Source organism: Myodes glareolus, chromosome 5 (genome assembly GCF_982192425.1).
Source record: "Myodes glareolus chromosome 5, mMyoGla1.1, whole genome shotgun sequence".
NCBI lineage: Eukaryota > Metazoa > Chordata > Mammalia > Rodentia > Cricetidae > Myodes > Myodes glareolus.
The window spans coordinates 5,657,345-5,669,627 of NC_142030.1; the positions used below are offsets into that span (position 1 = coordinate 5,657,345).

Here is a 12,283-nt window from a genome sequence, read left to right on the forward strand (position 1 = left end):
AATTACAGTTATGAAGTAGTAACAAAATAATTTTATGGTTGGGGTTCATCACAACATTAAGAACTGGATTAAAGGGTCACGGCATTAGGAAGGTCGAGAACCATTGCTTTAGAGTATTATAGAGCATACATGACATCTAGTGGACAGTTAACTTACACATGGATTGTGCATCACTGGTACCACAGTAGGATTCAAAATATGTTTGAATGAAACACAAATGCCTTCAAGGGTCTGTTTTAATGTCCCCATCTAAAAGGAAAGGATTGTGGTTAGGAATGCACTGCACTATGAAGGAGTGCCAGTAGAGGGTGCCAAGGGTTTGTTTACATTGGTGCTTGGTTTTCCTTTTTTTTTTCCTGTTTAATATTGTCACCCATCAAATACCAGTCTTAAGTAGTCTTAGTTGTTTTTCCACAGCCTAGAACAATGGAGGACACAATGAGTCTCAATCATTAGAGTTAAGTTTATGTTGATTGTTAAAAATCATATAGTAGTATAAAAACTTAAATAATTATAGCAATGAAGGTATCTTAATGTCTGAGGGAGAGGGTGAATTTGATGCAATGGCTCAAGAATTTAAATGTTTACTGGAGAAGTGGATCAGTTGGTGAAGTGCTTGCTGTGGGCCTGTGTGGAATTCCAGCACCCAAGTACAAATCTGGACATTCATCAGCATACATAGAGCACATATGTGAGGCAGTTAATGTTTTTTGTATAGAAAGGGTTTCACTGTGTAGTTCAGACTGACATCAAATGGATGATTTTCCTGTCTAAGCCTTCTGAGTGCTGAGATTACAGGTCTGTGCTACCGTCACAGCTCAGACTGTTGTCTTAGTTACAGTTTTTCTAGAATCATTTAGTCACCATTGACTAATTTGGTACTGTTCATCTTTAATTAGCTAATAATTGACATTTTGTCTTCCAGCAAATATTGCATCGTGTTTTCTTCTGAATTCTCAGAGTTCTTATAAATACAGTGTTCACAATTGTGTTAAATTAGACTATGGTTGACTGAACAGTTGACTTAAGTCAGTAAAGTGCTTTTCACACAAGCCTAAGTCTGGAGTTTAGTCTATCCCCAACACTCAGGCTTAAGTTACCTGCATACATAATACATATGCAGATAGGATCTGTGAATTGACTCAGCAGGTACAAGTAGTTGCTGCAGAAACCTGATAGCCTTAGTTCAATCTCCAGAATCCATAGTAGGAGGAGAAAACTGACTCTCAAAAGTTGTTCTTTGACCCGTATGCATGTGTTGTGTGCCCCTCATCATATATGCACACACAATTAAAAAATAGCTGCTTATGGTTGTATGTGCTGTAATCCTAGACAGGCGTGGGAGGGGAGGGGAGGAGAGTGGCGCAGAGACAGAAGGATCCCTGGTAATGCCTGGCTAGGCAGTCTAGCTGAATTAGTGAACTCTTCCAATGTCATTGAGAGATTCTGCCTGAAGACCTAAGATGGATAACTATTGATACTGATGTTGACCTCTGATCTCCATGTGCACCTGCAAATGTCTACCTTCATAACACACATGCACACCATGTGCGCACACTAACACATGTATAGGAAAATACAAGTGAAGTTTACTAAATCGAGGCACTTTAGGGTGGAGAACCTTTCCCTATTAATAACAGATTTTTCAACGATTTATTCATTTATTTATTCTGTGTACATTGGTGTTTTGCTTGCATATATGTCTTTGTGAAGTTGTCAGATCCCCTGGAATTGGAGTTACAGACAGTTGTGAGATACTCTGTAGGTGCTGGAAATTTAACCTGAGTCCTCTGTAAGAATAACCAGCACTCTTAACTGCTGAGCCATCTCTCCAGCCCCCACAAAGCTTTCTTATTACTAAAATATTGATTTTGGGAGGTCAGCCATTTTAAGGTGTAGGCAGAGTTGACACAGTATTAATATTTCTTATAAAAGCATGACTGATAACTCGGGTTTGTTACTAGCTAACTCTTATACTTAAATTAACCCATATCTCTTATCTGTGCTTTGCCATGTGGCTCATGGCTTGTTACCTTATTTTCTCCATCCTGCTTGCTCAGAGTCTGGCTTGCATCTCCCTGACTCTGCCCTTCCTCCTCCCAGTGTCCTCTGTGTCTGGCTGTCCTGCCTGTACTTCCTGTCTGGATACTGGCCTGTCTGCTTTCAATTAACCAATGAGAGTAACACATATTCACAGTGTATAGAAAAATTATTCCATAGCATTAAGGATTTGAACTAAAGGAATGGCTTCAAGACATGCAATGGAGGACCACTTGAAGGACCAATACAAATTTGTTTAAATTTAACTTTAGGAGAATATCCTAAGTTTTCATGTAATTAATATTTTTAAAATTAGCAGATAATTATATATATGTAAGAAAGCAACAACATTCTTTCTATTGCTTTTGAGAGCATAATTTAAAAACAGCTGTAGTTTTTCTGGGATTCTGTGAACCTTTAGAAATGCAATGGTATAATGGGAGTATTATGGAAAGAAGTAGTGTGATATTTAACGTTTCTCACAAAAATTCATTATGGGTTGGGCATGGTGGTGCCTGCCTTTAATCCAGCACAAGAAAGGTAGAGGATGGAAGATCCTGAGTTTGAGACCACTTTGGTCAATGTAAGTTTCAGGCCATCCAGGACTACTTTTAGGCCCTTACTCAAAACCCTCTGTCTCTAATAGGCTTGTAAGATACTTTTATAGGGAGCTTGCTCTGTTTGATAGCTCACAAATCACTGTCAGTATCACTGCCTTGTTTACTTACTGATGTTCTATGTGAAGACGGTCAGTGGACAACTTTCAGGAGCAAGTCATCAGCCTAGCTGGACCAAGAATTTCTGGGCTCCTCTCATGCCTTCAACCCCATCTTGCCATGGAATTGCTGGGCTGACAGATGCAAACCATCACGTGAATTCAGCTCTTCATGCGGGTTCTGGGGATTGAAGTCAGACTGTCAGCCTAGTGGGGCAAGTGCCCTGACCTACTCAGCTCTTTCAGGCCTCATTCTGCTTTTTGATGTCTGCTTGGCATGCAGTGGTGCTGGTGCATTCTGAGACCACAGCCTCCCTGTCGCAGGGCACACATTGGGAAGTATTTTAAAATGTACTGATGCTTAACATTGTTGTGCTGTTTCCTCAGTATAAATTTCATGCATACTCAGTGTAAATTTTAAATTTTTATTCATGATAATAGAATCATAGTGGCCACAGGATTTAGATAATGAATATAAACCTGACTTTTTAAATGAAATATAAAGATCAAAACAGTGGTAAGCATGAAATAGACTTTAGGGACTGGAGTTTCTTTTGTTTTATTTATTTATTTATTTATTGGTTTTTTGAAATTGTGCCTTACAATGTAACCCTAGCTGGACTAGAACTAACTCTGTAGACCATACTGATTTGAACTCAGAGATCTGTCTGGCTTTGCCTCCTCAGTGCTGGGTTTCAAGGTATGGATCATCACACTGACCTGGCCTAAAATTTATTAAAAACACAAAATTTGACTTCTTTCATTGAGTAACTTGTTTTGTGTGAAACATTTTTATCTGTTTTCAGTGTACTACCTTGGAACAAAAGCTGAAAACTTTGACTGAGGAGTTGAGTTGTCAGCGACAGAATGCAGAGAGTGCCAAATATTCTCTGGAACAGAAAATTAAAGAGAAAGAAAAGGAGCTTCAAGAGGTAAGGTGAATGAGTTCATGGAGGATTTTTTTCTGAGAAAGACCTGTTGACTTTGTGATTTGGAAGAACTATTTCTTATGACTAAGGACATTATGGAGTAGGTGTGCTCTGTGTGCGTTTTCGTACTTTTTCCATCATTTCCTTTTTTATTAGCAAGGGCGCTCTCTGGAGTTGGTTTTCTTTATGGGCTTGAGATTTGGTACTGTTGTGGGAAGGGTGCATCTTTGCGCTCTTGATCCATGGTGAGAGGATGGCTTTGCTCTTCTGTTGTCTTTTAAAGTTATGAGTTGGTTACTTACCTAACACAGTATCTGAGGCAGTCAGAGAACCAAAGGTGGGCTGGCAAGTATTTTGCCAGTATGGGCTGTTCAGGTGCTTCAGTCTGAACATAAATGATAATAAATACCCCCCTCCCCCGTTGTCAGTCACTTAGCAGCATTTATTCCTGTTCTTTGAAATGAAGATCGTTGTAAGTATATATGACTACTAGTTAAGTCCCCTTCTCTTCTTTTTCTCCCCCCCTTTGAGCATGAGCTCAGTTAGCCCAGGTTTCTTGAACTCCTAATCCTTTTGCTCCCACTGCCCAAGTTCTGATTAGGGGTGTGTGTCACCATGTCCAGCTTCGTTATGCCCTGTTTTGTTTTATTTTTAAGCATGTGGTCTGTATATATGTGGGCACACATGAGTGTAAATGCACATACATGGGCATGAGTAAAGAGGCTTGACATTGATGCAGGATGTTTTTAGTTGCTCTCCACTTTCTTTTTGGAGGCATGGTTTCTCAGTTGAACCTAGAGCTGGCCAATCTACTACTGTAGTTAACCAGCTTGCCATGGGGATCCTCTTTCTCTCTCTTGGGTGCTGACATTAAAGGTGGCTGCACACCTGCCTGGCTTTTCTGGGGTTCCTGGGATCTATACTCTGGTGCTCATACTTGGATGGCAAACATTTTATCCACTGAGCCATCTTCCCAGCTCTTATGCCTAAAGTGTTGGTGTGTTTCTGTGCTGAGTTGTGTTGATTACAGCTCAGCTAGTCTTTCCTGCCCTCCCTTCTTCTAAATTGAGATGAGCTGGAAATTGGCTGGCTTCCATGTGGTCAACTGGCGACTCTTTGACCTCTCCTTCTGAGACCTGGATCTGATTATCAGGACCAGTGTTGAGGGTGATTGTATTTGGCATTCAGTAGATGATTAGCATGGCTCCTTGTTGTCTCTCTCACTTTTCATATAGCATTGCTGTTAGGATGCTTGTGCCTGTTTCTGGAGTCTTATTTGTTAATGGTTGTTTGAGCTAATGTTTTGCTTTTTAGGAGCTGTCCCGACAGCATCGCTCTTTCCAAGTTCTGGACCAAGAGTACACTCAGATGAAAACCAGACTTACCCAGGAGTTACAGCAAGCCAAGCATGCACTCAATGTCCTCCAGGTGGAACAGGAGAAGGTAGGGCCCTGAGCTTAGTTCTCACAGTCTCATATGCTATTTCAGTTGGTGTAGATTTTGTTTCACTAATAACCAAAAAGTAGAAATAAAAGTGATGTTTGATACATATTTTTCGAAAAATGTTGTATTTCAGGTTAAATGTGTTTATCTTAAACATTTGTCATTCTCTATGGTGAACATTTTCAAAGTCCTTTGTTTCAGCATTTGTGCAGGACATAATTGCTGTGTGTGCTGAGCAGTCGCACGCCAGATTACAACCTCAGAGCCATCCTTTCCTTCCTCTTCCTCTTGCTTTCCCCAGTCTCTGAAACTGCTGTTTTCTTCCCAGTGTTCTTGGGATTGACTTTTTGCTATTCTTGGTATGGGAGTCAGTCTTAAGTCTCTGGCTCCTGTTTAATGTCCTTAGTTCCCTTTCAGAGTGGAAAACACTTTTTATGGCTCAGTTTCCAGAAAAGGGGTGAAATGTGTTGGGTTTTCAGATCTGGATCTGAGAGGAAATCTCTTAATATTCTGGTCATTCTGGGGTATATAACAATGGATGGGGACTTTCGTAAATAGTTTCTTCCCCTAAATAGTTAAAACTTGGACAGTTGTTAGCTCGTTTATTTAAGACTCTTAAGAGTGTTATCTAGGTTTCTGGCTTTGCATCCCACCTACATTATGATGGGTCTTGTTTTCTGTCCCTAGCTTGGAGGTGTCTTCTGAATCACAGGCTGTTTGGTGTGTACTCGGCATTCTGTCTACATGGGTAGCAATAATGAGCTAACCGTTGAACTTCAGCTATTGTCCTGTAGATGAGCACCTCCTCTGGTCCTTTCCATCCAACTAAATAGGATTTCATTCTTCACAGTGCTTAGGCCAATACTTGGGGTTACCTGCAGTTTTGTCTCACATCTCAAACTAGTCCACCAAACGACTGAGTCCACCTTTGTTTGTGTATACATGTTGGTGTGTATTTTATAAAGTATGAATATTTTCCCATGTGAATGATAGTTTATATATGTTTAATTTTTTATTTGAAAAATTTGAAAATAGTGTAAGATATATTTTGATCATATTCACCTCATTTCTCCTCTTAATGCTTTCCAGATCTATACTTCCAACTTCATATCTCTGTTTTGTTTTTATAACCTCTGAGTCCAATTTGGGTATGGGGCCATCCAAAGGAGCGTGGTTGACTTACTGGGGGCCACACCCTTAACGCTGACTGTCCTTCTCCCAGCAGCCATCCATTGTCCATAGCTTCTCCCCAGTCCATGCTGTGTTTGTTCACTTAATCTTGTGCAGGTGTTGACCATACAACCATATCCAGCCATAGCTGCTGTGAGGATGTGACTGAAGACACGTTCACCCTGCTCTTCTCCATCCTCTGACTCTTACAAATGTTATAGCGTGTGGTCTTGTCCCAATTACCTAGCCGAGTCTAGTTTTGTCATCTATCCCAGAAACTTGCCCATGTGCCCTTCCTAGCAGCTAAGAATAAATTTGACTTGTCTATGTTTATATACTATGTTGAATATAGCTACTTTAACCATGTCCAGTCCCCAGTCCCGTCTGTGTTTGTCTTCTGAACAGTCTGTTTTCAGTCAGTAGTCAGAGGGAAGATTCCATCACATTAGTCAGATCCCATAGCTCCTCTGCTCAAAGCCATGTAGTCACTTGCTGTCCCCATCACTAGACCAGATTTTGCTTGGTGGCGGTCCTAGGTGGCTTCCCTGATGCCCTGTGGAGTTCATCTTCTTCCCTCCTCTCACTTGCTTCATTTTGCTTCATGCGCCCCCCCTGGCTTTTAGCTGGATACACTAAGTGGAGGCAACCTCAGACCTTAATTGCAGTTGAACTCCTAGGTTGCTATTTGCTCATGGACTAGGAGGCGTGTGCCTCTACTGCATTGAACATTTCTGGTTGCTACATCTATCTCCAATCTCAAATACTCTGTTTTATTTAGTGTGTTTAATTTTTCTGTAGTGTGAACAAAGTGTCTTTCTTTTAAAAAAAAATGTTTTCTGGCTCCTTTGTGTACTGTGTAAGTTAGGCCTGTGATCTGAAAACATAGACTTCATTTTCATGTTATTCCTAAATAATTACTACTTACATAGCACCTATGGGGTAGTATAGAGATGATGTATAGTACTCAGTCTATAGGCAAACCCCAAAACATTCTATAGCATGAGGATTAATGTCCTTGGAGCTTCTGGAACCATTCTGCAGATATCAAGGGTTGATGACCCATGTTCTCCCAGTCCGTCTCTCTTTCTCTTTTATCTCAGCTTTTTTGTTTTTGTTATTCTTTAAGAGCAGTTGATTATTTGCAGAGAACATAAATACAGAACTTTGTTATTTTTTTCTCTATTGTAGGTCACATCAGTGAAGCAACAGTTAGAAAAGAGCTTACAAGAATTTAGGCAAAAGCTCAGCAGAACAGAACAAGCCCTTCAGGAGAGTCAGATCACAGAGAATGAGCTGAGGAGAAGCAGTGAGGTATGTGAGCAGGAACAAACCCCACACAGGACAAAGTATGACAATACAAAGTGTCTTTCTTTAAAAAAAAAAATTGTATGTGTGCGTGCATGCACTATGGTCTTGTGTGTCACATCATGCTCATGGAGGTCAGAGTAAAACTTGTAGGCTTTGTTCTTGTCCTCCTTTATGTGGGTTCCTAGGATCAAAGTCATGTTAATGTAACAGTGTTATATATGTTGAATATGCCCTTATTTTTTCTTTGAAATGATTATTCATGCATTTAGCATGAGGAATTAAGAATATATAATCAAGTTTTTATTTGTTGTGGATTTTTGTTTGTTTGAGACAGGGTTTCTCTGTGTTATCTTGTCTGTCATGGAATTTATTTTGTAGACAAGACTGGCTTTGAACTTCAAAGATCTGCCTGCCTCTGCCTCCTGAGTGCTGGTATTAAAGGCGTGTGCCACCACTGCCTGACTATAAACAAATTTAAAAGTTTTTATTGTATGGGTATGTATTGTATCTATTTATATCGGTGCACCACATTTATGCTTGGCGTCCGCAGAGGCAAGAAGAGAGAAGGTAACTGATATCCTAGAACTGGACTTGAAGATAGTTGTGAGCCTCTGTGTGCTCTGAAAGAGCAGCAGCCACTGCTCTTAAAACCTCTGATCCATCTCTCCAGCCCCTATAACATCAAGTTTCAAGTAGTGGTTTTCAACCTGTGGATCATGACCTCTTTAGGGTCAAACAATTCTTTCATCAGATACTTGCATATCAGATATTTACATCATGATTCATAACAGTAGCAAATTATGAAGTAGCAATGAAATAATTTTATGGTTGGGGGTCACCACAACATGAGGAACTGTGTTAAAGAGCCACACCATGAGTAATATTGAGAACCATTGGCTTGAAAGATTTTTTTTAGATCACTTGAGAGGTGGAATTATGGAACAAAGGAATTGCTTAGATTTAAAGGGAATAAATGAAACTGTCAATGTGGTTTATTATTTAAGCTACAACTCTACCTTCTCACTTTTGCTTCTTTGTTCATTCATTCATCTATCTTTAGCTGCCTGTCTATCTGTCTATCTATGTCTGCTATCTCTTTTTATTCATTCTATTATCTGTCTGTCTATCTATCTATGAGTTGAAGTCTCACTATGTTGCCTAAGATGACCTAAGATCTAACTAGCTAAATTAGTCCTTAAATTCTTAATCCTATGGCCCTTTCCTCTCAGGTGCTGGCATGCCCACTTTCTCTTTGTTCTTCTGAGATACACTCGGACTGTGTGTCCCAGCCTAGTTTGGAGCCTGCCTCTTCTCTACAGTGCTGGGGTCTGAATCCCTTTTTGAAGGGTTAGAGTCACAGTGTTAAAAAAAAAAAAAAAGGAAAATCATAGTTGAGTCTCTGGCACTGCCAAAGTAAATAAATAACAAAATCATGTAATTATGAATGGTATTACTCTTTAGAAGTAAATATGGATCTTAGGATCCACTGTGCAGCCTGGTCCATGTTGCCTGTAGATTGATTTCCTGTTCTGCCAGGCAATGAATGGCTGTGGGGCTAGGGTCTTATTCCTACCCATGCCAATTTGGCTTCTGAATTTTGTTGGTGGTCTGGAGTTTGTTTTTAAGGCATTTAAGAAACATTTACGAACAGGTGATGGGCTGCAATGATTTGAATAGAATCAGAAATGAAGGTAAAACAACAGAAGATCAGTAGAGGTGTCTTCTCAGATAGTGCAGGAAAAAAAAATGTTTTCCCGCTATTGAACTGTTCTTCATCACTTTTTAGCCTGCTGCCGATGAAAGAAAAGCAATTTTGTTCATTATGGCAGTCCCTTATCTAGGTGATAAAGTCTAAATATGTTTGCCCCCATGGCATTTCACTGTAAATGAGAACACCTGTCATAGCAAAGAGGAAATTATTAAAGCAGCCAGGAACAAAGGGGGAACACTGCTGGAGATGGGGTGGGAACGTTGAACGCCTGTTCCTCAAGTGGAAGCCATTCAGTCAGATCCTGTTTTGGGTTCATCTGCAATCATTTCCAGTGTGTGTTTATTGCAGCAAAACAAATGTTTGCCTTTTGGCCAGTGGGGACCAACCAACAGATGCTTCTGCTAACATTTCCACAGGCAGACTGGCATGGAGCTCTTTCCTCTGTGAGCTTCCCTTTTAGCCAGGAACTCTCCTGCGACTCGATTGGCTGCCTGTGGAAACATTTTGTAGAACTATAGCCTGGTTCAGAGTCTAAACACCTTTTAACATGACTTGCTGAGACATTTTAATAGGCTGGACATTGTCTTGCAGATGTTTCTGAGTACTGACTTATCCCCATGGGGTCTGGGTTATGATACTATCTCTGATCCCAGGCTGTACTTGCATGTGTCAACCATGTTCAAATGAAGATAGTCGTGTTTGGAAAGTGCTCAGCTACTTAGGAATTTAACATTTGTCTTAATCTATGTTTATGTTTGCCTATAAATCTTTTGGAGATAGCAGTAGGAGTTGAAAGGGCTTCTCTGGCCCTTGTACTTTGAACTCTGATTCAGAGAGCAGAGAATTGACTTGTCAGTAAGAGTGTAGATGTAGCTTGGGGATTACAGTAGTGATGGCTGTAGTGGGAGCAATCTGGATGTACACTATTGGGCTGCCTGTCTACTGTGTTACCTTGGGATGATCCCTTTCTAGTCTGCACACAGATGCAAATAATATTCCTCCCTTTTAAGACTGTATTTATGATTAAGTCCAACACTGCATATAAAGTGTGTGGCCCAGTGCCCAGCATGTAAGTGTCCAGTAAATCATGAAAGTCCACCTGCTTGTTTTTTTTTTCCACAAATGTTAATGACCTTTGATACTAGATTTATTTGTGGTCACATGTTGGGCACAGAAGGGTCATGACCAAAAGACAGTGCATTTGAGAGTTTTCATATTTAAAAATCTTGCCAGTTTAATTATCTGATATCTTTCTGTATCTAATTATAAGTAAGCACAAACAAGTTCAACATGTTTATAGGTTTTGGATGCTGAAATAATGTGACAGTTGTACTGAAATTTTCCTTGACTATGTTTAGTAAACTAATATACTTCTTGCAATTAGAAATTATCAGTGCTGGAAATGTGATTTAATGGCTCAATCAAGGGTAAAGTTAACATTTAGTATCAAAGTGATGGGTGGGTAGATAAGCTGCTCACCCTGCTTCAAGTGCCAGCCTCTGTTGCACTGGGGTTTGGTGGTAAAATGCCATCACTGACAGGCAGGATGAGGAAAAGCTTGCTTGGGGACCTTTGTAGGCATAGGGACCTGTATTGTATTAGGTTCTCTAAGGAACATAATCTGGCAGGCAGGAATGACAGTGTAGAAGGAGAAAGCGCGCCTGCTGCATCCTTCCCATGCCCACATAGACAGTCTTCACCCAGCAGGGGACATATTAAGCTGTGCTTATGGATGGGATCATGAAATGCCACACACTAACGGCAGTTTGTTTTGTCTGGCCCTAGGAAATGATGCTTCCCCTGCTGCTGCTAAACCAAAGCTGCTTTGGGTGGGATTGCTTGCTAAGCTCAGTGCTGGCTGTGCTTACAGAGATTGCTGTGCTTTTCCAGAGTAGTGCCCAATTTTGCAAATCATATGAGGACACAAGAGATGCCTAGGAGAATATATCCTTGTATGCTTAACTCATTGTTGCTAATGAGCTACCCAATCAAGACTTAAGTGGCTGTAGCCTCATGGAAAACTAATTGCTGATGGATGACAGCCTGTGCATCCATTTTCAGATGCTTATTTTCTAAATTCTAGCCTCTTAAAATTCTTGAGTTGGTCATAACCATAGCATTATAAGCCTGCTGGGTCCCAGGATTGGCTGAACATTCCTTCATTAGGAACAAATATTTACAAAGCTAATGCCAAAATGGAGAAAGACACCCTAATCTTTTCATTGAGCTTGCTATTTTATTAAATGTCTGCAGTTATGGACTGAGACACAGAGAGACCAACAGGCATGCAGTCATGACAACTTTTCCCCTTTGTGGTACCTTCCCTCCCTTCCCCTCCCCCATCCCCTTGTAAGCCTTCTTCCTGTGGAGGTGCTCTCAGTTTATCATGCACTATCTTCCCAGCTTTCTTATCAAGTCCCAGATTTGATTTGATTCTTTTTGAGTAAGAATAATTTGTAAGTTAAGAAAATAGTAAGTCAACTCATGATTCACCTCTGATCTTGCAACTGTTAGATTTGGGGAAGAAATACTAATAACAGTGCCCCAATTACACTTGTCAAATGCTTCGAGTGTTCTATCTTTCACATCTGTGATCTCATTAGATGTGTGATTATCCTCAGCCTGAAGAACAAACAAGTGATTATATTTATGTATATTTATTAATGCTAATTTTAATCATTTATATTGTTTCACCTTCATGCTTATTTCTTGCAAGCTTGAGTACTTACTAGTATGCAGGTTAACCTCTCAGTCTTGATCTATTGCAGCTGCTCTTTTGTTCTCAATGATATCTTAATTGCATAGTCAGTTTCCTAGTGTAAGCAGAACAGGATCAAAACACAGTAGACAGTGCAATACTGACAACAGGCTCTGTCTCATTTTAATGATGAAATGAATGTATATACATGAACACAGCAGCTGCCAGCAAGTTTTCAAGTACTTTCTAGTAACCAGATTCTCTCTCTT

General features: G+C 40.2%; 1 protein-coding gene across 2 annotated transcripts in view; it reads left to right on the forward strand.

The window, feature by feature from the left end:
• Window positions 1–12,283, forward strand: part of Cenpf (centromere protein F) — a 45,559-nt gene that overhangs the window by 10,700 nt on the left and 22,576 nt on the right. The window contains exons 8-10 of one of the 2 annotated variants that reach the window (XM_048439471.3): window positions 3,562–3,687; window positions 4,999–5,127; window positions 7,486–7,608. In XM_048439471.3, coding sequence (XP_048295428.3) covers window positions 3,562–3,687; window positions 4,999–5,127; window positions 7,486–7,608 — 378 coding nt within the window. The remainder of the gene's footprint in view (window positions 1–3,561; window positions 3,688–4,998; window positions 5,128–7,485; window positions 7,609–12,283) is intronic. The other variant, XM_048439472.3, reaches the window with a different exon arrangement.